Source organism: Anolis carolinensis, chromosome 6 (genome assembly GCF_035594765.1).
Source record: "Anolis carolinensis isolate JA03-04 chromosome 6, rAnoCar3.1.pri, whole genome shotgun sequence".
NCBI classification, from domain to species: Eukaryota; Metazoa; Chordata; class Lepidosauria; order Squamata; family Dactyloidae; genus Anolis; species Anolis carolinensis.
This window is the reverse complement of record NC_085846.1, coordinates 98,306,997-98,330,262: the sequence shown is the minus strand read 5'-3', so window position 1 is coordinate 98,330,262 and position 23,266 is coordinate 98,306,997. Positions and strand designations below refer to the sequence as shown.

Genomic DNA, 23,266 nt, shown 5'->3' with positions numbered 1-23,266 from the left:
CATCTGATTTAACATATATAGCAAGAGTATGGAAAGTATGACATGCAGCCTATTTATCTCTAAGACCATTTTGATACCTGCCATGCAGCCTCAATGTCTTCTACCTACAAAAAATTAGACAGATAATATTTTCCTCTATAATGCTAAACAGTACCCCTGGCAACCTTTGGGAGTACTAATATAGCCATTTAACCATATAACCCACCCCCCATTTAGACCCAGAGAAGACTTTTTTGGCCTGTATTGGCCTTTTTCAAATCACTTGGCTATACAGTTTGGAACATTTTGGGGCCAGGATATCAACCAGAAAATGTAGCAAACCAGCCAGTAGTATTCACCCTCACTTGCTTGTGTGTGTATGTATACGTGCACACACAATTTGGATATGCTGTTCATTACTGAGGTGGCAGTATTTTTCCAACCTTAACAAATTTGGGGGGATGTAGTAGAGTTACTCCTCCTGGGTTCTGGTGGGGGTGGGGTCCCAATGCAGCTTTCCCAACTTCTGGCAGCTGTCCAGGCCTGATCTAATGGATTATTCTGCTATCTCATTAATTCCAATGATGACTGATGCAAACAGATCTCAGATTGCATCAAGGCATGCTAACATGAAAAGGCAATGACTGCTCCCACTTTGAAATTATCCACTCTCAACACAGAAATACTAAATAGTATTAAGTAGAAAAAATATACACAGTGTTCAGATTTAATTGAAATCAGGTCTCGATGCTGTAGTATTCTGGAACATATTTAGAAGCCACATATTTCTTAAGTTGTCCATTCATGGCATGAATGACAGTTTGGAAAAGCATGTTTTTGTTAAAAAATGTGGATTATAACAAGAAATATCCATGTGGGCTGGTGGTTTTGGGGAGTTGTATCCCATTAATTGAGACTATTTCCCCTGCATGTGTCTGAAAGGGAAACGGATGTCCATACGCAATAATAATAATAATATTAATAATAATAATAAAGCTTTATTTGTATCCTGCCACCAGCTCCCCAAAGGGACTCGGGGCTGCTCCCAGAAAGCACTCAATAGTGCAACAGTATACAAATACAACAAAATACAGAAAGTATAAATTAATAACGATAAAATTGACCCAATTACACTTAAAACAGTAATAAATGTAAAGGTAAAGGTTTCCCCTGACGTTAAGTACAGTCGTGTCCGACTCTGGGGGTTGGTGCTCATCTCCATTTCTAAGCCGAAGAGCCGGCGTTGTCCGTAGACACCTTCCACTGCATGGAACGCCGTTACCTATTGATCTACTCACATTTGTATGTTTTCAAACTGCTAGGTTGGCAGAAGCTGGAGCTAACAGCGGGCGCTCACCCCGCTCTCCAGATTTGAACCTGGGACCTTTCGGTCTGCAAGTTCAGCAGCTCAGGACTTTAACACACTGAGCCACAGGAGGCTCAGTGTGTTAAATGTAAAAGATACTATAAAATCCAGCAAGCTACAAAAAAGCAGTATACTTGCTCTTCTCAAAATGCTTTTACAGCGAAAGGTCAAACCTCTACACTACACCCATGCTTTACCCTTTGTGGTTCTGATTTGACAAATTAAACACTAGAAGGTACCTATTTCACAGTGACATGGGAAAAAGAGGCCACAAGTAGCTTTTAATTTTATTCAGAGAGTTGGGAAGCTGACATTTCCATGTGATCAAGTTTTCATTTTTGAAAATAAATCAGATTGAGGGAGGACGGATATATAAAGAATCAGGCAGGCAAGAAAAGAAAAAGCCAGGCAAGCAAAAGATGCTTTCACATTACAGCCATGTTACAGTCACTCCCCATGATAAAAATAAAAACCAGCACTAAAAAAAAATGCATAGCATTCTATCTTCCTCTAACACATGCACACAAAAAGATTTATATTATTTATTGGCATGGTTGACAGAAACTGAAAGTAACGGGCTCTGTTATAAAAACTCTGAAAAGAGTAAGCAATTAAAGCAAGACAGCTGTTACTCAAGTCTTTCCCAGTCTCTCTGGAGCACGGCTCATATTGCAGCCTGAGCGCATTCTGCTGCTCTTTGGCTTGTGGCCACTGTTTATGTCACAGCCAAACAGGCCTCAATTTGAGTTTAGCCTGAAGGAGAGAAGGAAACAAAATTCTGTTCCTTGGACCGTATTTTAGAAACATTGAGTCATGATGCTCGGTTTGAAGACTTTATCTGCAAACCTCTGCTAGAAAATAAGTCAGTTCAAAGCATGGCCTCTTCTGAGTTAAGAGTAGCTTGGTGATGTGGCAAGATCCATTTCTTTATACTTTTCCAGTTTGTTTGGAGTTCACATAACTATCACTATTATCCCTACCATCATGGATGAATAACTACAGATTTCAGCAAGAAGTGGGCACATTGCAGCAGTCCCAATGGCTCTGTGCTGAAATTGGATGTGGTTCCAGGATTCCACAAGGTATTGTTCAATGCAGAACACTGACATATGCTCCTCCTATAAGACAACCTTTACTAATGGTAGATGATATAGCAGATGGTATACAGAACCATTCCAACCCATTCACTGATGCGGTCCAGCATCCGCTCAGAAACAAAGATCAAACTGGAACCTTAAACAGCGAATTCTAACCAGATTGTTCCCAATTGCCAATTCAGTTATCCACAGGTGGCTCAATGGTGCCCCTAGAATGATGTGAAACACTCCTAGATAAGGCTTATGGAAGATGGACTCCGATGTTAAAAGAGCTCAAAGAAAATCAAAGTGCACAAGCATGATACTTTTGTCATGTTTTTATAATACAAACTCAGTTCTAACCAAATCTGTCTCCATTTTCTATCCTATGAAGCACACAGATACCTTGGTAGGTGGAAAACAGAAATAAATCAGTCTTATGCCGATCTGGATTTGTTCAAAATAAACAGAAGAAAAAGGAGAATGAAGTAGGGTAATCCTAAATGAGTAGTAGAATGAATTCTTAACCTCAGGTGGTATAAAATCCTCTTCTTCCAATGCAGGGTCCTGATCTGGTATTCTCCCAAATGAAAAAAATGTAAACATTTGAATACAGATTTATTTACAGGGAAATGTCTTCCACAAGTGCCAGAAATTTAGCAGGAACATTACGCAATTCAATAAACATCAGTTTTAAAAAGGAGGCTCAGCCAGTTCCTTGGGTGTTTCTCTTTTTATAATGCTGCAGCCCTTTCATTTTGCTTTATTTTATTACTAGATTGTCTTCTGTGCTCCAGCATGGAGAAATGAGATGGAATTACCATTACTGAACAAGGAAGCCTTCTTTCTTACTTAATCTATCTCATTTTTAAATACTGATTTCAGAAGCGATGGAGATGTCTAAAGGGATCTCCTGCTCTTTTTTCCTCTGTTAACAATATCTAGAGTTAAAAGGAAGAATCAAGGGACATGGAATTGGCTTCTGGATGCCAGAAAGAGCAAAGCCTCACTAGTTTTACAACACCGTGCATGCTCGGATGTGACTTTCAATGCAGAAGTTAGAATATGCACATTTGCAGACCTTTTTCTCAAGAAAAATCAATTTTTTATCATCCCAAAGCAACACAGCATCTCATTATTGGTTTGGAGGCTGCATTACTTTGGGATTTATTTTTTTCATATCAAAAGCATTGCATAAATTAATATAAAGCTGATAAAAATAGAAGGGCCACAAACGGCTAAATATCTTTTGACCAAAAATGGGCAACAGCAACCACACTGTCTAGTCTCAAACCATTCTTCCTCTGTACATGAGGCAGGGCACTGTGGACAAGCATACAGATGCGGAGTTGTCTGTTCTGCTCCATAGTCGCACAAGGTGGAGGATTAATTTAGGTAGTACCATTTTGCCAGGTTGTCTTTTGATCTGCCCACTCCACTTCTGAGTCTATTCAGGGACTTCCAAGTTGCCCATTCTTGATTTGCCCCTTTGGAATCACTTGTCCCTGTTTCCATCCCTTCATTTTCAGTCCTACAAATGTTAAAAGTAGACATATTCCACCTGTGGACATGCACACATATATTTTCTGACTTCTGCTCCTAAATGCCGGCTAATACTGAAATATAACTAGCCATACTATTTGTTTGTAAAGTGTAATGATAGATAAGAAACTTACTGAAAGCTGCCACAGTTTTCTGGTGTTGCTTGATCACATGTGTCTAGGTTTTCACCTGTGAAATGTTGGAAGGCATGATATATTTCCTTGACACTCAGAAACCTTAAGGCAAATGATCTGATAATTAATTCCTTTAGAAACATACTGCTGAATTATTAACACCTTTTTTGCCAGGCCTGATGCCCCTGTTAGGTATCGTTTTAAGATAATTGAAAGAGAAATATCTGTTCACAGGAATCTGTTAGCAATACAGATAAACTCATTCCTTTTATATGAAGCTGGAGAAAGATCTAGAACTAGGAAAAAAATTGTTAGCAGAGGAGAACAGATTTCCTCCTCTGGGTGCACATCTATTGTAGAATTAATGCATTTTGACACCACTTTAACTGCCATCACTGATGCACCAGTACTCTTTGGCAGAGAAGGCTAAAGACATTGTAAACTATAACTCCCATGATTCCAGAGCATTGAACCATGGCAGTTAAAGTGATGTCAACCTGCATGCAGCCTGTTATCCAAAGATCCAGAGTTAAGGGATATTCTATCTCTTCAAGGAGACCCTAAAAGGTGTAGCCATTTAGAAAAACTCTGAGGAACAAAAATAAACCCATCCCATTGCTTACAACAAGACTGGATAAGAATTCTTCATCTAAGACAGCAAAATAACTCAAACTAGTTCCGCTTTTAATATTTTCTTCTCATCATATACTTTAGCATTCTCACCATAGCATATTTTTCACCATAAAAATATAGAAGTATTTTATTCCAAAAGATTGAAACAGCAGCTACAAACTTGGAGCATCAGTTCAATTTAAACCTAAAATAAATTTTATAACATTCATTTATCTATGCATGCTTGTTTACCATTGTTCAAGTAAAAACAATATTTATAAGATGCAGGTTTGATTCTTATGAACAGAAAATATAGCAAGACCCCTTTTTAAAGCACCTGTTTTTCTTTTTATACAGAATAATAGCCCAAGAAAACAAAGCCATTCATTATTTTGATTGTATCACAAACAGATACCTTTTTGCCAAAGTATAAGAACATCTTACAAAACAGTGCAGCAAAATATTTCTAGTGGCATGGTCTCCATAGCAATCTAGTGCACTACTGTCCAGGAAATATTTCTGAAATGTCAGGTTCCAATTATTTCATTATGAAACTTTCATAAAGTGACCTAATGTCCTAGGTTTTATAATCACATTGTGATTTGGCAAATCTGAGAGACAACTGATTTTTTTTTCTTACTAGCTGACTCAGATGTGGATGTTTTTGACTACCTCATAAATGGGTAACCTAATTTGAATCTAAAAGGTCCATCAACGCAATCGCCTAGCTGAATTCTTTTATCCAGTCCCTGACACTTAGCTATTGATCCTTCTGTCGCACCATATGTCAGTCATAGTACAACTTGCTTTGGCAACAAAACATGTGCTTTGTGACAAGTGCAATGTTAACAATATGTGGCGATATCATGTATGGCATGGCTTTTGTCTGGCTTTAGCTCATGGGGAGAAAAAGGGCTTTTGCAGAGCAATGTTGCCAGCAGCGATTGCCAATCCAAGAATTTTTCATAATGGCCTACAATTACTCCTTGGCTGTAATTAGAGCAGTTATGTTTTCCTTCTAATAAAACAAACAAATCTAACACAAAAACAACGCAAACTCATCTGTAAGCATAGTTATTATCTCAGATCTTGTAGATGGATACAAGATGTAGATGGAGTTTGTATGATGGCAATACTTTTGGGAAAAAATAACATGTCATCTATGTGTGTATGACGTGATTTCTCTTTGCATTGAAAAGGATCCGGTTGAATCCTCATTGCGCTATGTCAAAATTCAAATGAAAGTAATGATTTAACTTTTGCATTTTTTTTCTTCCTGTTACATTATCAAAACAATTTCCCCTGCACTAAATGGCCCCACAAATGTATCAGCAAAGTGTTTATATTGCTTTTATTCCAATATCTTCTTGTGCTAAACTGAAAAGATCTAGATGTTCAACTTCCCACTGTAAATTTATTTTATATTAATTCAGTTATTTTGTTCTTATTTGCACATTTTAATGAACATGATTAAAATGTATTTTTACATTGGTTTTTGTGCTGTAATTGTATTTGGGTTTTTTTTAAATTTTGGTAATGTTAGCTTTCCTTAAATGCCTTTTTTTTTTTTTTACACAAAGGTCAGTATGATGGACTCCCCTATTTAGGTTGTCTTGAGACTCCCTATCACTCAAGCTGCCCTTTTACGTTTTAAACCCCTTCCTAGGTGTGGTTCTTGGGTTCCAAGGTGATACTTGTAATGGACATGTGGATTGTTGATTGTTCGGTTAAGTGTGGCATTACATGATCAATCTTCCTTATTAATTATTAACTGAAAACCTCCAAACAGAGATGGAGAAAATAGCAGGAGTAAAGAGAACTGTATAACAAGTAAGTTAAACATCTAGCCTTTCACTGGCTCCATGTATAATATGCTCAGTTACAGCAAGATAACACTTCTCTCTAAACCTTTCCCATACTCTCAGCTTCCATCAAATTAACTCCCTTTACAATTCTTCTATTTCTAATGTGCTCGGTTTTCCACTCCTTTCAAGATATAATCTGTTCCTGTCTGCCAAGGAAGACATTGAGACGGTGAAAGATTTCCTATACATTGACCCAGGCATGAATTAAAATGAGAATTGCAGTCAAGAAATCAGAAAACAACTAGGACTTGGAAGGGCAGCTATGAAGGAACTAAACATGATCCTGTAGTATAAAGCTACATAACTGAAGACAAAAATTTCGAATATCCATGTCATTATATTTCCCATTTCTTTGTATGGTTATGAAGAACGCTAACATGAAGAGATTCAATGAATCTGAAATACGATGCTAGAATAAAATTTAGTGGATACCATGCAAAGATAAATAAATGTTAAAGCAGGCCCAAATTATCAAGATGTCTAAATTGAGGGTGCTTCCACACAGCATGAAAAATGGGTTTTAAAGGGAAGACAAAGAAACCTGGGACCTAAGAGCATGTCCCCACACAGACTTGTGGGTCCCAGGATTTCTTTTGCCACCATCCTCACAGGCTTCTTCTGTCTCAGAACAAAATGGAGGGAAGACGGGGGACATCCGGCACAAGTTTGGGTTTTTTTAATCACTCCATTATGCGCTGGACCTTATATTGCACACATGAGAAAATCTTAATATAAATATAAGCAGATTTGCATATGCGCATATGAAGTTCAGCACATAATGGAGTGATTTTTAAAAAAACTTCTTCCGGATTTCTCCCTTCCCTCAATTGTTTATTCAAGCACTATTTAATATTATAAGGTTTAAAATAGTTTCAGAGAGTTTTAATTACTCTTCATTTGTGCTTCCTTTAAATCAGCTGTGTGTCCGTTTGACAACCCAATCATGTTTCAGGCTTTTTAAAAGCAGACATGTGCTGGAGCAGTCTCCACAGGGAGGAGGGAAGGAAATCACATATTTTGGCAAGTGCAGGTATATACATTGATGTGAATATGTGCATTTCCCGGCTGGAATCAGCTGTTGCAGCGGATCAGCGTGCATTTAGTATTAACAAATCACTGCACATTTAGTTCTAACATCAAGTAGCTATCTCTTTTTAAACTTGGGAAATCCCGTGTTTTAGGTGCTGTATAGATGGGCCCTGAGACTGTCATACTTTAGATATACTTTAGACTCGGCTCACTAGAAAAGACAATATTTGGTAAGGTAGAAAGCAGTATAGTTCACACTAACCATTTTAAATTAAGCACGAACTATACATAATTTAAAATAAATCCAGATGCTGTACCAGAAAAAAAATAAAAGAAAGTAGGCTTGTGTTTTAACATGAAGTTATGGTTTAGCCAATGTTATATATAAGCCAGGTCAATGAGTTGGTGACTCATTGAATGGGATAGTAGTTTCCCTTAATTGCTAAAGCAATTGAAGTGAATACGAATGGGGGCACTAGAAGATAGTGGAAGATAGCAATCCCTACTCTCTTAAGCAGGCTTTAATTACAATTAGATACCTTAAAAATATATATTCCTTCTTTACAGGCAACATCCTTTGATAACGCTTCCAATGATCAACCAAGTTTCAGATAAATGTGGTCTCTAAATGCTGAACCTTCTTAATATTGATTTTCTTGATTTTTATGGTTCTCTAATTGTCTTTCATTGTGGTGAAGATTCTCACTGGTTTATGGTTCTCTATCATTCAGGGCAGTGAAAACATAATGACTGAAATAAGCTTGTAAATCACATGTTCCTCCACTGATATTTATTGTGAAGATAGTATTGTTGTGTCCAATGGGATTTTCTTTTTGTTTATGTGCACATTTCCTTAAAACACATCCTGAAGTTTGCCAAAACTCTTGAGGCAATTAGCAACAAACTAGAATATGTCACACAATTTGATTGAATTTTGAATGGTCTTAGGAACCTTGCTGGCCCAAATAATCTGTCCAAAATTTTGATTCACTATCTCCTTCATTTTTTAATGGCAAGAAACAAACCTTAAGGCAACAACTTGAGGTTGAGAATAATTTGGAGACATTGCTCCTTGCCCCCTTGTGGTCAGATGGTATTGAAAAATATTCCAAATATCTGTGAAATGTACAAAAAATATATGAAAGTAAAAACGAATGTTCTAATTAGATGAAACAAGTGGATAAAACTGTCTTTGTTCTCTTGTAGTATAGAATGGGAAAATCATATTGGTGGTGTTTGGCAGAATCAAATGTGGGATGGTCGTAAGACATTTTCTTCAATTTATAAAAGTTCTGCATACATTTCTGAGAAAATAAATAAAATATAGCAATAAAAACACGAGTCATCTTGTGTTAAAAACAATGGAGAGTCTGTAGTCCCATCCTATGTATACAAACATAAGGCCACATGTAATGTACTCTGTATTACTTTAGATCCCACAAATTGTGGCTTACAGCTGTTTGCAAACTGCACTATGGGGAATTCTGAATTTCTTTGAGAAAACTTCTTAATATCAAACTTCTTAATTAGGTCATTAATGGGACTGTGGACAAAGCTGGCTTGAGATTTAACTTGCCTATCATTATCTATATTATTCACAAGGCTGAGCTGTAGACAGCTGTCATAGCTGATCCAGGAAGTCAGAGCAGAGAAATACAAGTACACAAGGTCCAAGACTAAACTTTGTTTTTCAGGCAAATTGAAACGAGAAAAATATTGTAGTCTTTGGCCCCTTTAACACAGCTGTATAAAATCCAGACAATCTGCTTTGAACTGGATTATCTGGCAGTGTAGACTCATATAATCCAGTTCAAAGCAGATAATGTGGGTTATCTGCTTTGATAATCTGGATTATATGGCAGTGTAGATCCAGCCTAAGAAGAGATTTCTTGTCAAATAATTCAAAATGCACAGTTGGTCAGTCCCTATATTAGGACCTATCCAAGCATCACAAAAACAGAACATCGGGTTCTCCAGAACTCTTCATTAATGCAGAAATGGAGAAACCTTAGTTAGAGACATTAGCCAGGTGGTGTTGATGATCAGGCCTGTAGCGAGGGGGCGGTTTTAGGGGTTCAACCCCCCCCCTGAAATTTTTCAGGTTATAAAAAAAAACCTGGTTTACTCATGAATTTTAACTGGTTAACCAAATCCCCATGCTAAGTCTATGAGACACAAAACATTAAGAGTCCCTCCAGGCACTATCTCAAGCAGATATTGACAGGTTTGTAGCGGGGAGGGGTGTGTGCAAGGGGTTAAACCCCCCCCCCCGAAATTTTCAAAAACCCCCCCAAATTTTTTTTCTGGCTACATCCCTGTTGATGATGTTCCTTAAGGATCTGTTTTTACAATCCCTTGTAGAAGTGACTGCCCTCAACAAGATCTAAAACTGCTAAAATGTCTTGCAATCAAATAAGGCTATTTGCATGTGAATGCCTTTATACAGGTATTAACTCTGGGGCCTCCAGTGGCGCAGTGTGTTAAAGTGCTGAGCTGCTGAACTTGCGGACCAAAAGGTCACAAGTTCGAATCCGGGGAGCAGAATGAACGCCTGTTGTTAGCCCCAGCTTCTGTCAACCTACAGTTTGAAAACATGGAAATATGAGTAGATCAATAGATACCGCTCCAGTGGTAAAGTAACGGCGCTCCATGCAGTCATGCCAGCCACATGACCTTGGAGGGGTCTACGGACAACGCCAGCTCTTCGGCTTAGAACTGGAGATGAGCACCAACCCCCAGAGTCGGACACAACTAGATTTAACCTTTACCTTTACCTTTACCTTTAACTCTGTCCATGGACTTCTACCATCCGCAGCTTGAAAATATTCCACATGTAAACCTTAATTTTGCAATTTTATGTAATATTACATGTGATCTTCAAGTTTTGAACAAGTAGGTTTGTTCTTAAGTTGAATTTGTATGTAAGTCAGAACAGGTGCATTTTTAAGTGTAACTCCAAACATATACATACATACATACATACATACACACATGCATGTTCTGGATGGCATGGGAAAGAGTTAGCACCTCTGTGGTGTTTGTTTTGCTGTCTGTACACCTGTTAAGAAGAGTTCACCTCACTTTCTGCCCCTGTGATTGGATTTTGAAAAATGTGACTTGTTGTGAAAACAAAGACTGGGGATAAAGCTTCAGTGGAGACCCCTTTTCCCCATGCTCAGTCTTTCAGGAGTGAATTTCCCTTCCATGGGGTATATTTCTCTCACTTCCTGTTGTCTCACCCCCATTCTGAACTAGAAGTCATTTGTAAGACAGATGTTTGTAACTCGGGGACTGCTTATACTATCGCACTCTATATAATATGAATTTTGGTATCCACAGGGAGTCCTGGAACTAAACCTCAGTGGATGCAAAGGTAGCTAATTTTATGTAGGTGTTTATCAAGCATTCATTTTCAAATGTTTTCCCATTTTGTTTAATTAACAAGCACCATGCCCCAATTTTTTGTATACATTTTTAATGTGATATATGAGAAAAAGAACAGCAACATACATACAATCTTCAAGATTCAACAATCAAAATACAAGTATTATTTCCCCTGTCCCCATTCCTACCCGTGAATCACCACCCATGGCTTCCAACACCACACAATATGGAAAAAGTATCTTTAAAAAACCATATCTTTATGTTACACTAATAAATCCCCCATTTGGCTATTTCAAAATCTATTTTTGTCTTCTTTTTTGAATACCCAAAGGCCAGTCTCCATTTTCTAGCAAATTTTTCTTTGTTTCCTCCCCTTATGCCATTGGAGATCATGGCCATTTGGATATACGCTACTACTTTTCTTTTCCAGTCCTTATTATTTTATCCCTCCCAAGATTTTGCTATAATGATTCTCACTGCCACTTAACTATAATGGCAAATTTCTACATCATCTTTGCCTATTAGACAATGTCTTTGCATGTTAGAACCCATGATTGAAAATTTAAATCCTTTTTTCCATAAATATTCACAATTATCCAAATCTATATTTTCCCTAAGTCTCTGGACTAGGAAATCATTACTGTTTCTATTTTATTGTCTTCCACGTTATACTCTAGAATATATTTGTATAACCTGGGAATCAATCCTTTGTTTTCTTTCCCAAAAATATTTTCCAACTCCAATTTCTTTTTGGCAAACACAATTTATTGTCTTTCCTCAATATATCCTGTAATTGATGATAACAAAACCAGTTATTTATCCCTAACTCTTCTCTCCCTCTTAGTTTTCATTATCTTTTTTTCTTCAATTAGATATTCCCTATAAGATCTCGGTTCCTCATTATATGTTGATTTTAACACTGCTTCCAAAGGATGCAGCCATAAAGGGGTTTTCTGCTTCATTCCTTCCTTGTATCTTTTCCACATTGCTAGAAGGCTAGCTCTTATGGGATGCCTGCTAAAATCTTTGTTAGCTTTCTCTTTTCCATACCATAGGTAGGCATGTCAACCAAATCTCAGATTATGCCCCTCTAGGCTCATAGCTAGGTTTTCTAATTTAATCCAGTCCTTTAGCCAGCTAAAGCTCTAAGATCTGGAAGTGCCAATCCTCTATCCGTTGCATCTATTAGATTTCTATATGTATTTCTAGCCTTTTTTTTCAATTCCATATACATTTAACCAATTCCTTTCTCAATTTCTCAGAAACCTTCACTCGCTTAATTATTTGTACATTTTGAAATAGAAGCAGCATTTTCGGTAAAATCATCAATTTTAGCAAGGCACTTCTAAATTGCTGGCCCACCCCATATAGAGACAGGCCTTTTCCATAAATTTCCAATGAACATTATCAAATGCTTTCTCAGAATCGAGAAATAGCAATGCAGTCTCTCTGTTGGAATCTTGTTCAGTTACCTCTATTACATTTAAAATCGTTCTCACATTCTGATTTAACTGTCTGCCTGTAAGGAAGCCTGCTTGATCTTTATTTATAATTTTAACTAGAATTCTTTTAAATCTGTTTGCTAAAATCTCTGCAAATAGTTTATAATTGCAATTTAGTAATGAGATTGGCCTATAGTTTTTCACTTGTTCCGCATCTCTATCCTGTTTTGGGATGAGGACTATATTCACCCCCGCCCAAGAGTCTGGGATCTCACCTTTCTGCAGCATTTTGTTCATTACTGACAGCAGGATTTGGGCCAATTCTTCTTTATATTCCTTGTAGTACTTGGTTGAAAACCCATCTAGGCCAGGAGCTTTATTTATTTTAGCTTTATCAATAACCCCACCTAATTCCTCCAACATGATTACGGTATCTAAATTTAAATTAATTTCTTCTGAGAACTATGTAAACTTTATATCCTCCAGATATTGATCTTTTTAGAATCAGTCTGGGAATTTTGGTATAAATTCTTGTAATAATCTTCAAAAAATTTATGAATGTTCCATATATTCGTGATTGTTTCTCCCTTATTTTTTATTTTAACAATTAATTGTTGCTTCATATTCTTCTTCAACTGCCAAGCTAGTTTCCCTGGTTTATTCACATTTTCAACAAAACTATTGTTATTGTACATAATTTTCTTTTTGACTTCATTTGCAATCAACAATTCATTTTTCTGTTGTAAATTAGCAAATTCTTGTTGCAATTTCCCCCTATTTAATTTGTTATTCTCTAATTCGTTTCTAGCTCTGATCTTAACTCAAATCTTTATCTGTATATTATTTTTCTCTTTGTACCACCTAATATTTTGTTGTATTAATAAGCCTCTAATCACTGCTTTGCCTGTGTCCCAAACAATCTTTTTGTCCATCCCATCCTTTAAATTCTTTTTAAAGTAATTTTTATTCCCATCCTAATCCTTTTTATTTTTTTAATTCTAGGGTCTTTCAAAATAGAATCATTCATTTTCCATGCTTTCCTTCCCCATATCGCCCTTTTAGATTTAATAGCATTGGGTTGTGATCGGATAACACTCTAGATAATATTTCCGTTTTTTTTTTAATTTATGACCAACCCTTCTGTTAGAAAGATATAATCAATTCTGGATGATGTAGCATATTTGTGAGAGTAATATGTATACTCCTTTCTTCCAAAATTGTGTAAACTCCAAATATAATAAAACTCCCATGGTTATAACTCCCCTATCAGTGATCCCTGAAATCTCCCTTCCTTTGTGTTCTTTTTCCTTTTAGAATTTCTATCCAATTTGGAGTCTATTACCACACTGAAATCTCCCAACCAGACAATTTCCCTCCCTCCATATTCTGCCAATATAGCTGTTAATTTCTTATAAAATATTTTTGTTTCACATTTGGTGCATATATTCCCACTAATAAAACCTGTTTATAATGCATTTTATAACAATTAATTAATATTCTACCCTCTTGGTCTTCATAATTTTTTTCTGGTTCTAGAGTGACACACAATTCTATCATTCTTTTCCACCTAAATCCAAGGAAGCTCCCCAGATCCTAGAGCAGTGTCTGGCAGCTGTGATGGACTGGATGAGGGTTAAGAAGCTAAAGCTTAATCCAGACAAGACAGTGGTCCTCCTGGTCAGTCGCAAGGCTGATCGGGGTATAGGATGGCAACCTGTGCTTGACGGGGTTATCCTCTCCCTGAGGATCCCTTAGTCTGGGGGTCCTCCTGGGCTCAGCACTGATTCTGGAAGCTCAGGTGTTGATGGTGGCTGGAGGGCAGAGGTTTCGCACAGTTAAAACTTGTGCGCCAGCTGTGACTGTACCTCGAAAAGCCTGACTTGGCCACACCTTAGTTACATCTAGAGTAGATTACTGCAATGCACTCTATGTAGGACTGCCTTTGAAGGGGGATTGGAAAATGCAATTAATGCAAAGATTGGCAACCAGCCTATTAACTTGGGCTAGCTACAGGGAACATACCATGCCTTTATTGAAGCAGCTCCACTGGCTGCCGACAAGATTCTGGTCCCAATTCAAAGTGCAAGTTATTACCTACAAATCCATATACTGTTTGGGTCCAGCCTATCTTCGCAACCGCATTACCCCCCCCCCCCCCCAATGAAACTGTGTGGGCTATAAGATCTCCTGGGGAGGCCTTCCTCTCGGTCCCACCTCCATCACAAGCACAGTTGATGGAGACGAGGGAGAGGCCTTCTTGGTTGTGGGCCCCCAGCTTTGGAACACCCTCCCCAGGGAAATCAGGCAAGCCCCCATAATTTAATCCTTTTGGAGGGAGCTGAAGACATGTAAATTCTAGCAGGCCTTTGATAATGACTAAGATATCAGCTAAATTGGATGGCCAAGAAGTTTTTATCCTGTCTTTTTATGTTGTCTTTTTAACCTGTTTTATGGTTGTGTTGCTATTTGGTTTGTATTACCTGTTGTTTTTTTTTTTTAAAAAAAACCTATAATCCATTGTTGTGTTTTATTCATTATTTTTTATTTTGATTTTGTTAGTTGTTATTTTACATTAATTGGTGCTGTTTATTGATTTTTTTGGTAACTTTTGTTGTATTCTATGTGTTCTCTGTTGCACTTTTATTGTGCTATTTTGAAAGCTGCCTGAGACCCTTTTGGGAGATAGTGGTGGGATATAAATGAAGTTATTATTATTTAAAATAAAGATTAGAAAATTGAAAGTCCCAAGCCTTTGCTACGAAAGCGTCAGCTGCTGCTCCATGAAGCATACGTCTCGAAGACAGGGATTCCTGGTTTTCCCTTAACTGGGTAGGCTTATCTCTCAGATATTTCCCTTTCCACAGCTCTGATTGGTTATTTTCGTAAGCCAACATACCGTCCCTTATCATATCTGAGCGACATGAGGGTCGGGGAGGGGAACAAAAGATTCTCCCCCACTACCTTCTAAAGCAGACATGGGCAAACTTTTTTGCCTTGGGGCCGTATTGCAGGCCTGGCCAGGAGAGAGGGGAGCCGGGCACATGCTAGATGGGGAGGGTCTGGGAGGGGGTGGGGTCAGGAGGGGCAGAGCGGGGCATGGGTCATCCTCAGGTTGTCCTCCAAGCATAATGACAGGATTGCTCGCGCCATCCTTATAACTGGGAGGAAGGCGGCACATGAGATGACTGCCCTGATCCTCCTCCCCATCCTCCACCCCAATCCTCAGGCTGTCCTCTTGGCATTATGCCTGGAGGAGGGGGAGACAGGGCTCTCAGTTGTCGCATGCCTTCCTAGCGCAGTCCTCCTGGCATAAGGATGGGGCTGCTCGCACTGTCCTTATGCCGGGAGGAGAACAAGACATAAGGTTGCTATGTGCCTTCCTCCCTCGTCTTTTTGTCATAAAGACAAAGTGAACCTCCGTGTCTTCTGCCAAGAGAACAGGGAAAATGAGGAGGTCCTGAGGAAAGCATCCAGGGGACTGCATTTGGCCCCCGGGCCTTAGTTTGCCCATGCCTGTTCTAAAGACAACAGAGCTCACATTCCTCCGTCTTGCTCCAAATCAGCCAACCCCAGAAGTCCCATGCCCAAAATTTCACAAGAAATATTATTACATCTGAATGTATTAAAGGATGGTTTATGCCAATATCACTTGTGATCTTCTCAGTCAAGCACAGCCTGCTTGGTGAAAGCAAACCAGGGAAATCATACATCTCTACTTTTGGAGCATGTATCAGTCATCTGATAGGATATTTATAGAATTCAGTTTATAGACTCACATGTTGAATGCAAATAGTCCATGTTAAATTGCGGTGAATATGTGCCTTTTTTCTGCATGATTTATGATGGCAGCGCATTATCTGTGAAACATGGATTTTTGAGACAGCAAGGGCATAAAAAATGTTGGCCAGCATACTGTTGATTAGATCCATTCAGTTTATTGGAGAATAGTAAGTCAATAGGTAAAGGTAAAGGTTTCCCCTGACGTTAAGTCCACTTGTGACTGACTCTGGGGGTCTAAGCCAATGAGCCGGCGTTGTCCATAGACACCTCCAAGGTCATGTGGCCGGCATGACTGCATGGAGCGCTGTTACCGCGCCGTTACCTTCCCACCGGAGCGGTACCTATTGATCTACTCACGTTTGCATGTTTTTGAACTGCTAGGATGGCAGGAGCTGGGGCTAACAGCGGGCGCTCATTCCGCTCCCGGGATTTGAATGAACCTGGCACCTTTCGGTCCGCAAGTTCAGCAGCTGAGTGTTTTAACACACTGTGCCACCAGGGGCCCCGAGGGTTGGTACATTCCATGAATTCAATGGGCCTACTTTAATCAGGCCTAACGACAGAATTTAGGCCTTTTTTGGGGAAATGAAAGATCAATGCTGTTGCTTTCTGACTCTCATAAGTTAAATGTACTTGTTTTGTGTGAAATATTAGGACTTAATTTGAGGGGCTTTAGCCCATTTTTTTTTTTTAAAAACCCTACAATTTTCATGATTCCATAGCGTTGAACTGTGGCAATTAAAGAGGCGTCAAACTGCATTATTTCTACAGTGTAGACCAGGCATTGGCAAACTTGGGTAGGCTGTTAGGAATTGTGGGAGTTGATGTCCAAAACACCTGGAGGGCCGGAGTTTACCCATACCTTGTGTAGACGCACTCATGGCAGTTTCACATTCATGCAGTCTCTGTGACAACAAAAAACTGGATGTTTGTGTTTTTTTTTTAAACTTAAGAGAAGCTGATTCATTGGCTGAGGCCATATGTAACAAACTCATAGCAGTGACACGCGTGTTTGTGTGAATTGCATGGTGTTGAACTCAGTTAATTTAAACCAGCCCGTTGACAAAGCAACAAAGCTGATTGGCTTTGTTTGGCTTGGTCTTTAAGGCGAGAAGGCCTCTCTCTTTTCCAGGCCTCAAGACAAAAAGTCTCTTCAGCATCTCGCGGTTGCTAGGCATCGTGACGTTGTCTGCTTTTGAGTGCTTATTGGCCCAGCAGCAGGCTCCGTTCTTCCTTCCGCCCGCCCTCGGGATTCGCAGGGGGCGGAGCCGAGCCGGCGCGTCCGACGGAGCATGCGCGGCCTGAGGCGAGCGTCCTTTTCGGCCACGTCTGTCGGGTCTTCCTGTTTCTGAGTGCAGTCCCGGCTTGGGGGTCGCGGGGGAGAGATGGGCTTCTCTTGGCTCTCGCTCCTCGCCTTGTTGGCGCTCTCCTCCTCCGCCTTGGCTTGGGACCCCGGCGACTTGGAGCTTTTCGACCTGGTGGAAGAGATCCCTCAAAACTTCTACGTCTTCCTGGGAGTTCAGCAGGTGAGAGGCCGAAAGTGTCTTTCTGTCGCCTCTTCCAACCTGAGGGCTCAATGCTGGGTCCCGTGGAGAGCCTTCTCATCCAGGACGAGAGGGTTTCTGAGCATGTGCAGACTGCTTTTCTGTGGATGAATGGCCTATGGGTCTAGGATGAGGGAGCAGGTTTCCTAGGGAGCATCTATCTACACCAGGCATGGGCAAATTTGGGTCCTCTACCAGGTGTTTTGGACTGCAACTCTCACAATTCCTAACAACTAGTAGGCTGTTAGGAATTGTGGGAGTTGTAGTCCAAAATACCTGGAGGGCCCAAGTTTGCTCATGCCTGATCTACACTGTAGCAAGAATGCAGGTTGACACTATAACAGCCATGGCACAGTGCTGTGGAACCATTGGAGTTGTAGTTTTACATTGGGTACATCTACGCTGTGAAATGTATGGATAAGCAAAACTGCTTTCATAGCTCTTTCAAGGAGGACTAAGGGTGCACCTACACCAGGCATGGGCAGACTTTGGCCCTCCAAGTGTTTTGGACTTCAACTCCCACAACCAGCTGTTAGGAATTGTGGGAGCTGAAGTCAAAAACACTTGGAAGGCCGAAGTTTGTTCAGGCCTGATCTACACTGTAAAATGGATGCAATTTGACACCGCTTTAAGTCCCATGGCTTAATGCTATAGAATAATAATAATAATAATAATAATAATAATGAAAACTTCATTTATATTCTGCCCTGTCTCCCCAGAGGGACTCAGGGCAGATTACAAACATAAAAGGCAAACATTCAATGCCCGAACACAGCAACAATACATCCATAATAATGAAAATTGACAACCCAACATATAAAAAATGCAACCTGTTATATCATACATAAAACAAAACCTCAAAACATCAAACAGAAGCGTCAATTTCCCAAAGCAATTCCTTCATCTACATGAAGCCGCTGGGAGAAATCATCTGGAGTTTCGGGGTACGGTGTCATAAGTGCGCAGATGATGTCCAGCTCTGTCACTCCTTCCCACCTGTTACTAAGGAGGCTGTTCAGATCCTGAACTGCTGCTGTGTCAGACTGGATGAGGGCGAACAAATTGAAATTAAATCCAGATAAGACAGAGGTTCTCCTGGTCAGTCGTAGGGCCGAACAGGGTATAGAGTTACAGCCTGTGTCAGACGGAGTCGCACTCCCCCTGAAGACACAGGTTCACAGTCTGGGTGTTCTCCTGGACTCATCACTGAGCCTGGAACCCCAGGTCTCGGCAGTGGCCAGGGGAGCATTTGCACAACTAAGACTTGTGTGCCAGCTGCGCCTGTACCTTGGGAAGTCTGACTTGGCCACGGTGGTCTACTCTCTGGTTACATCCCACCTGGATTACTGCAACGTGCTCTATGTGGGGCTGCCTTTGAAGACGGCCTGGAAGCTTCAATTAGTACAATGAGCAGCAGCCAGGCTTATAACCGGAGCGGCGTACAGGGACCATACCACTCCTCTGTTGCGCCAGCTCCACTGGCTGCCAATACGCTACCGAGCCCAATTCAAAGTGCTCGTCTTGGCCTACAAAGCCCTAACAGTTCTGGTCCAACTGACCTGTCCGAACATATCTCCTCCTATGAGCCTATGAGAACTTTAAGATCATCTGGGGAGGCCCTGCTCTCGATCCCACCTGCCTCACAAGTGTGGCTGGTGGGGACAAGAGACAGAGCCTTCTCAGTGGTGGCTCCTCGACTGTGGGACACCCTAGTGACATCCGGCAGGCTCCATCTCTTTTGAGTTTTAGAAAGAACTAGCTGTGCCTGGCCATGCGTTGCTGTGGCGTTGTCTGGTGGTGTTGGTGAGAAATTGTTGAGATAGTGGTGGTATTGAATGTCTGTTGTATGGTTGTCTTTATGTTTAGTATGCACACTGAAGTGGATTATATGGCAGTGTGGAGTCAAGATAATCCAGTTCAAAGCAGATAATATAAGATTATAAATGGGTGATATAGCTGTGTGGAAGGGCCTTGAGTCTACACTGCCATATAATCCAGTTAAAATCTGATAATCTGTGGAAGAGGCCTAAGTGAGGCCTAACTGTGCCTGTCCCCTCAGCTGAGTAGGTTGCTAGGAGACCAAGTGGGCGGAGCTTAGCCTTCAAACTGGCAGCAATTGGATAAAAACTATTATTCCTCTCCCTGTAATTAGGACTTTATTTTTCTTTTCTTTTTGTTGTATCAACCTAGAGCCGTGAATGATGGGTTGTGTTGTCAAATTTCGAGGTTGGGGGGCCTGTAGTTTTGTTGTTTTGTCCGCTGCCCTGATGCCATCACTCTTTTTTATATATAGATAGAAGTGAAGACCTGGCTATGCGAGCAAGCGTTCAAAGAATAAGTTTTGTTGGCTTCGACTCAGTCTGGATTAAGGTTTAGGTACAAGGTTTTGTGGATGAATGGCTCAAGTATTTTGTATTGTTTTTAAATCTGTATATTGCATATTGCTAATTTATTTAACTGTTTTTAACTGCTTATGTTTTATTCTTTTGTATTGTTGTGTATTAGCATCGAATTCTGCCAGTTTTGTAAGCCGTCCTGAGTCCCTTCGGGTGAGAAGGGCGGGATAGAAATGATGGAAAAAAATAATAATTAAATTTGTCATTTGGTGGGACACCAGCACATTTTTCAAGAGAAGGCTTTTGTATAGCTATAGCCTTATTAATTTATATCCCACCTTTCTCCCATAAATGGGATTCAAAGCAGCAAATAATCGTTAAAACTACATGACACAAAAAGCACAACATCACAACCCCAAATGAAACAGATAAACAAACTAAATACAACAAACGTAATAATAAATATTACATGTGCCATTAAAAATTCCCTGGTGCTTCTATGATTCCATAGCCTTGAGCCATGGCAGATCAAGTGCATTAATTCTACAGTGTAGATCAGGCATGGACAAACTTCGGCACTCCAAGTGTTTTGGACTTCAACTCCCACATATCCTAACAGCCAGTAAACTTTTAGGAATTATGGCAGTTGAAGTCCAAAACACCTGGAGGGCCGTAGTTTGCCCATGCCTGGTGTAGCTATACCCCTCGAGGATGGGATTTGGGAGTTTAATTTATAAACATGTAAACAATGCTCTCTTTTTTTCCATTACTTTATCCCACATCTGAACTTCTTCTCCTCTTTTTCCAGAGTCTAAAATTCTGGTAATTGACAAAATCTGAAGTAATTAGAAGCAATGGGATGAGAAATGGCTGATAAAACTAAATTTATTGTTGTTGTTGTTGTTATATTTATTTGTACCCCACTTTCCTCCCAGGACTGGGACCCCAAGCGACTCATGAACTTAAAAACAATGACATTTAAAAATCTGCACAATATAAATATTAAAATAGAATTAAATATTACAATTATTAAAATATGTAAAACACCATAGGAAAGAATTCCTAACACCGCATATAGCATTTTCTAGCCTGTTCTTTAAAACTTTCTGCCTGAATAAAAAGGATACCTGTTTTTATAGCTTGAGTATCCCTTATCCAGGTATCTGAAACAATCCAAAATTGCAGCAGAAATAGTGATATCTTGGGTTTCTGAGGATTCAGACTTTGTTTCGTGTGTGGCATTATAAGAAATATTGTGTATAAAATCATCTTCAAGCTGTGTTTATCAAACATAAATGAATTTGGGTTTGGACTAAGAGCGCATCTACACGGTAGAATGAAAGTAACTGATGACATTTTAACTGTTGTGGGGAATTATGGGAGTTGTCGTTTTACAAGGTCTTCAGCCTTGCTGCCAAACAGTGCATATGCCTCACCAGACTACAACTCCCATGATCCCATAACATGTCATCAGTTAAAATGGCGTTGAATAAAAATGGTGTCAAACTGAGTTCATTTAAATGCAAGGTATTATGTATATGCAAATATTCCAAAACCTTTCTGGTCTCAAGCATTTCCAATAAGAATTACTCAATCTTTAGTGACACTTGGCCTACCTGTTTCCTCCTTTCTTTGGTATTTAGTGCAATCTAGTCATGTAAATATTTTGAGTAATATAGTTTACACTATTTATTTCTATTTGATCTTATAGTGCTGCTTCCAAACCCCAGTATTTTCTTTTTATTGTAGTGTATTTTACAGTTGTAGTTCTCTTTTCTTCTGGGATTTTCTGCTTCCACACAGTTATGTGGCGTTATAATTTTTCCCTCTTTCCATGCATATGTAAGAACTGTCATCCTTCCTCTTCCAACCCACAGAGTATACTTCTCTTGTTCTTACAAATATTAGGTCTTGAAAGTTGCATGTACATCCATTCTTCAACTGTTTTTTCTTAGCCTTGTTTGTACCTTCCTTTTTGGATAAATGTGATAACTTGCTATCTGTCCTTTTTGTGGAGAATTCAAGCGGAAATTACTGGTTTTCAAGTCATTCTATGAGTATCCTTAATTTCTAAAGCACAACCTACTCCCATATTTACTTCTGTATACGAACAAATTATCCAGAGAGGCAGAGAGTTGGTTGGATTTTGTTCATTTGAAAATCTTGTCAGGAATGTTGTAAGCTATATCCTGCACTTTAGGACATGTGAATATGAGTAGGAGGTTGGCCTAGAATAGTCTCCTATTTTCCTTTCCTGGTCTGTGATTCATTGAAGAGGCCTCCAGCTAAGTGTCTTCACATCCATGTTGTGTTGCAACTGAGTGCAGGACTTTTTGTTTTCTATAGACTAATATCCTGAGAGACCAGTGCTAGTATCCTCTTATTTGAGGTCCTGATAGTATTCTAAAATGGGCTTCTTCACTCTGGTTTTTAATGAACAGTAAGGTGGTTTCCTGTTATATGGTGTTTATTTTATTCATGATACTTACTTTTGACCTGCTGTGGCTGTCATGTTGGTCTTGATCTTGATGATATGTTAACTTGGAATGAGGGCTGCAAAGATGATAATTTTGTTTTTGAGTTTACAGTCAGTTCTCCAGATTCACTGGGGCAGAGCTCCCCTATGAAAGCAAGAGAAAAACGCAAAGAACGGGGTTTTTTAATCCTGAGAAAACATCTCTCTATTTCTAGGACCTCCAGCATGATTCTATAGTCCAGTGTTTCTCAAACATGTGGAGGAGCACAGTTTGAGAAACCCTGGCAAAATATATTGTAAATGTACTAGGTCCTCCAGTATGACTACCACCAACTTCTTCCAGTTATTCTGGAGGATCTAGGGTTCTAGAGAGAACACATCTCTAGGTTCCCCCAATGTGATTCTATAGTCTGCTTTCATCAGAAATTGACTATAGCAGAGTTTCTCAAACTGTGCTCCTCCAGATGTTTAGGACTTCAGCTCCCACAATTCCTAAGAAACTGGTAAACTGGCTGGGGTTTCTGGGAGTTGAAGTCCAAAAAACGCGGAGGAGTACAGTTTGAGAAATACTGTATTATGCAATTTATACCATTTGAAACCACTTTGACTGTCATGGTTCAGTGTTATGGAATCATGGGAGTTATAGTTTGGTGGGGCATTACCATTCTGTGACAAAGAGGCATTGTAAAACTACAACTGTG

At 39.5% G+C, this 23,266-nt stretch overlaps 1 protein-coding gene across 3 annotated transcripts in view; it reads left to right on the top strand.

Annotated features, from left to right (window-relative positions):
* The window catches only part of dnajc1 (DnaJ heat shock protein family (Hsp40) member C1), a 198,570-nt gene that overhangs the window by 91,567 nt on the left and 83,737 nt on the right, over nucleotides 1-23,266 (top strand). The window contains exon 1 of one of the 3 annotated variants that reach the window (XM_003222069.4): nucleotides 17,474-17,735. The exons of the other annotated variants lie outside the window; for them this stretch is intronic. Coding sequence (XP_003222117.1) covers nucleotides 17,595-17,735 — 141 coding nt within the window. The 5' untranslated portion in view covers nucleotides 17,474-17,594. Of the gene's footprint in view, nucleotides 1-17,473; nucleotides 17,736-23,266 lie in introns of those variants that run through there. 3 annotated transcript variants of the gene reach the window in all.